The sequence below is a fragment of the Gavialis gangeticus genome, unplaced genomic scaffold, assembly GCF_001723915.1.
Source record: "Gavialis gangeticus isolate Ggan-Ray unplaced genomic scaffold, GavGan_comp1, whole genome shotgun sequence".
Lineage (NCBI taxonomy): Eukaryota > Metazoa > Chordata > Crocodylia > Gavialidae > Gavialis > Gavialis gangeticus.
In genome coordinates this window covers 121,700,644-121,705,121 of record NW_017729032.1, presented here as the reverse complement: position 1 = coordinate 121,705,121, position 4,478 = coordinate 121,700,644, and the positions used below count along the sequence as shown (strand labels likewise).

General features: G+C 43.3%; 1 protein-coding gene across 5 annotated transcripts in view; it reads left to right on the top strand.

Moving 5' to 3' along the window:
• Positions 1-4,478, top strand: part of DZIP1 (DAZ interacting zinc finger protein 1) — a 104,216-nt gene that overhangs the window by 74,769 nt on the left and 24,969 nt on the right. For all 5 annotated transcript variants that reach the window (XM_019524759.1, XM_019524760.1, XM_019524762.1 and 2 more), the window contains one exon: positions 1,781-1,926. In XM_019524759.1, the coding sequence (XP_019380304.1) occupies positions 1,781-1,926 (146 nt within the window). The remainder of the gene's footprint in view (positions 1-1,780; positions 1,927-4,478) is intronic.

The following is a 4,478-nucleotide window of genomic DNA, read 5'->3' as shown; positions in this document are numbered from 1 at the left end:
TTTTTTTTTTTTTTTTTTTTTTTTTTTTTTTTTGTGGTCAAGCCTAGCATCTTAAAAGCACTGGACTTGCAAAAGTATTTAGCCCTAGCCTCCTAAAAGTCAGGCTCCTTTAAGGGTTCTCATATTGGGCAGTTGCAAAGTACTAGCTGCCTATAAAATTTCAAAACCCAAATAAAGACCCAAACCGATATTGTCCTGCCCAGTGCTTTCTCAGTACTACATAAGAACTGTTTTTAAGATCCTCTCTTCTTTCAAAGTCATGAAAGGGATCTTCTCCCAGGCTTCGTTAGTAATAATCTCAAAACTCAGCTAATCCATCATCTACCAACCTGAGGCTTACATTTCTTGTCCCACCTGGACACAACGTTAAGTTCCTTTTTTTCTAGCAGAGCAGCAACCCCCAATACTACCTCTTGCATCTTGTCCCCATTTCTCAGAGCCAGTACCAGAGGCCTGGCTCTCCTCCTTCCTGAACTACTCTGCCTTGGGCTGTCTCCTAACTAAGCCCTATTTTAAAAGAAGGCTTAGTCCTCTATGGTTGTTCTTGCCTCCTCAAATAAATCCAGGTGAAGCCATGAACACTAACTACTCCAATTAAATCCTGCCCACATCTAGGTGAAGCCCTGAATGCTAACTGCTCCAATTAAATTCTTCTCTGTAGTACTAACAAAACATTAATGCATTGTCACATACTAATTGTAAAAGCAGAGGTTTTTGCTTGTGACTGTTAGAAGTCAGTAAGCAAAGAAAACGTTAAAGCTGAATTGAACTGCTTTTTAATAAGGCTTATCATGACCACATTTATTTTAAAAATCAGACAGTACTAAATCAGACATTATATAAAGAGCGCAGCCCAGAGCATGGATGGTATGTGGGGATGCTGCTCCAGAAAGAGCACTCGTAAGGATTAGTGCTGTACAGTTCTTTGTTGGCCTTTCAGAGAAAGGAGGTTTGGATTTACCATATCCCTTTCTGGGGTATTACATACTCCCACTCTATGCCCTGGCGATTAGAGAACAGAGGTAGGCATAATGGCTATGACTATTTGGTAAGAATTAAGGCAGATTCTACAGTTTAGGAAGTGTTAAGAATCTTATCCCGCTTCTGCCCTTGTGTGGCCATGTAAGACCCAAGCCTAATTTATCTTGTATATTTTTACTTACCTATTAAGGATTTTGTATTATCATGCAAGAGTTGATGATATTACAGATATTTAAAACAAGAAATAGAATTGACACTACCTTCCCTGCTTTATGCATGTGTGATGCTCTCTACTCTCACAGGAGGAAACTAAATCCTGTGGACCCTGGTAAAGCAGAAACTATGTCATTATTTTGGAACACATTTTAAGAGGAGGAAAGTCACTTGCTTGTCATATATCTAATTAGGAGACATGAGCCAGAGTCCAGCTGCGTTGTTCCATACTAAATTAGTTATCACAGATAATTTTCCTTTCCCAGAAGCACACACAGTTCCCTCCATAATTCCATATTCATGCATATAACTTTTTGTTGTTGTAGCATGAAAAAAACATTGACACTCAAGGGAAGTGACTATTTGGAGGTTATTTAAATGATGGATTCTGAGTGCTCTAATTATTGTAAGGTAGTGCTAGATATTTTTAAGAAAGGAGCAAGACTGAGCAAATACAATCCAACTAAAAAAAAATTGACGTGTATGCTGTTATAAAGAACTGCATGCTTAATTAAACTATAGTACGTGTCCCATGTACTATGCATTTTAAACATTTTTTCAGTTTGATTTTCTTATCTTATTTCAGAAATAGAGAAAGGAGATCACAAAGTAGGCAGAAGTAATCAACATTTAATAAGCGCTTTGAAGACGCATCCTTCATTAACTAAAGAATTACGAGCTGTTTTGGAGCAGGCCCTGGAGGAAAAGTTGGAATCCTTGGGAATTAAAATGGTAAGGTGCTTTTAAATTAATAGAGGGAAATAGTCCTTTCTCCCACCTTTTCCCTTTCCCCTTCAGTTTCTATCACAGCACTCAAACTTACTGTATCCTACTAAACCTTCTAAGTAGAAGTCCACTGTCACTATAAGCTAGAGAAGCTTGCTCAAGGGGATTGCTGAAACTCCCCCAGGGTTTAGGATTTTATCTGTAATTCCCACTGACTAATTCTAATTATCTAATTCCCAAGGTGAGATTTTTCAGTAGTTCCTGTATGAAAAATATAGTGAGTTTTTGATACCCTTTTAATATATGCCTTCATCCATCTTTCCTCAGTACTGCTTCCCACAACCTTTTCCCCCCCTAAGGTACAGCAAAATCAAAATCAATAAGTATGGATTAATAGTTTAAGTCCATGGAGGTACAAACATTATAAGCTGTGAGAGGCAAAGCTCCCAGCAGAAACCAGGAAAAAGTCTCATTATAACTACTGTGTTCAAGCAGGCAAGCTGTGTTTGTTCCTGCAAATGGGTGTGCGCCACAACTTGTGCTAGTAGCAGAAGCAGTTGGTATCAGGCTCCTGGCAGACATTACACTTAAGACATGATTAACCAGTTAATCACATTTTAAGTAGTAATCCAGCCACATGTTCATGCAGTTAATGGCGTGATAAAACACAGAATGTGTACTAACTTTGTGGTTGTTCCCCATCTCACTGGGGTCTTGAAGCGTTCCTGTGCAGTGTCAGAGCTGGGAGCATCAGTGAGCTGATTGTCACTGTCTGCCTTGGGGTACACCAGAGCCCTGCAAGACCCCAGTATGCTCCTGAGGCTGGGAACATCAGTCAGCTGATCATTGCTGCCAGCCTTGGGAGCACACCAGAGCCCTGAAGGATTTCTCTGCACTCCCTTGGCTGGTAGTACCAGTCAGCTGATTGGCGTTTCCAGCCACAGGAGCACACTGGAGCCCTTCAAGTCTCTGGTGCACTCCTGTGGCTGGGACCACCAGCCAGCTGCTGTATTACCGCTACAAGGGAAGCTCAGGATCAGCATCCTGAGCTCCCCCTGCACCAAGTAGCTGAGTGAGCTGATCAATATTCTCTAGTCGTGATTGGCACGCTAGTCAGCTGATCAGTATTTGCAGCCATGGGAATGCATTGTAGCCCTTTGCTTTAGTGTGCTCTTGAGGCTGGAAGCTCAAGTCAGCTGATTGGCATTCCCAGCTACAGGAGTGCACTGATGTGAAGGGCTCCCATCCACTCCCATGGCTGGGAATGCCAATAAGTTGACTTGTGCTCCAGCCACAGCTGTACCGGGCACCTGGCTTGCTACTTGCCAGTTTACGGGTGGCCAACAATCATGATCGCGGGCTCCCTCTGCGTTAGTAATAGGGCACAATTGGGATCTGATTCCTGATCCCCCAATTGCACCTACTGCCATGCACCTGTAGTATTGCAGGGGGCTTGATTGTTGGAATTGCGGATCAGATCCCATCACGCCTTTAAATGAATTGAATGTCTGTCAGTGGCTTGAGGGACCTTTGTAACACTGCCTCCCCCAGTGTATTATAAAGTACCTGCTTCAGCACAATGTGGGACACTTCAAGAAAGGTGTCTGGCTTCTGCGTGACAGCAGTGGAGAAAGTCCTGGGATTTACCTGGCACCTCTTTCTGAGAGCAATACAACACCACTTTCAATCTGTAAGGGCAGCAGCATCAACATTCCTTGTTGAGGTCTCCTTAAGCTATTACAAATCAGTTATGCCAGATTATAATGACGTATCTGGCTTCAGTTCCAAGCCTGCATTTTGCAGAGTCCTCAGCTGCAGCAATAAGTAGATGCACATTTTGCTACAGCAGATGTATTGTCAAAGGGTTGAACTGGACAGTTCTGTTATACAGCACTCTGTGGACCTTTTTTTAACCTGCTGTGCAGACCTGCCAGAAGACAAGATAGATGATGAACAAAGATGACTTGCTCTGGAACTATCTCCAGTCTCAGCTGCAGGTTTTAGATTTCATAAATTTCATAGACATTAGGGCTGGAAGGGACCTCGGAAGATCATCAAGTCCAGCCCCCTGCCCAAGGGGCAGGAAGTCAGCTGGGGTCATAGGATCCCAGCAAGATAAACATCCAAATTTCTCTTGAATGTAGGTGCGTGAACCACCTCTGGTAGCAGGCTATTCCAGATCTTGGGGGCTTGGACAGTGAAGAAATTCTTCCTTATGTCCATCCTGAAACAGTCTTGCAGGAGTTTATAACCATTTGACCTTGTCATCCCTTGGGGTGCTCTGGTGAACAATCGTTCCCTCAGATCCTGGTGAACACCCCTGATAAACTTATAGGTGGCCATCAGATCTCCCCTGAGCCTGCGCTTTTCCAGGCTAAAGAGTCCCATAGCTCTCAGCGTGTCATTGTAAGGTCTGTTTTCCTGACCTCTGATCACGCGCATGGCTCTTCTCTGGACTCTCTCAAGCTTCTCCACATCCTTTTTGAATCATGGACCCCAAAACTGGACGCAGTACTCCAGCTGTGGCCTCACCAAGGCCAAGTACAAGGGGAGAATGA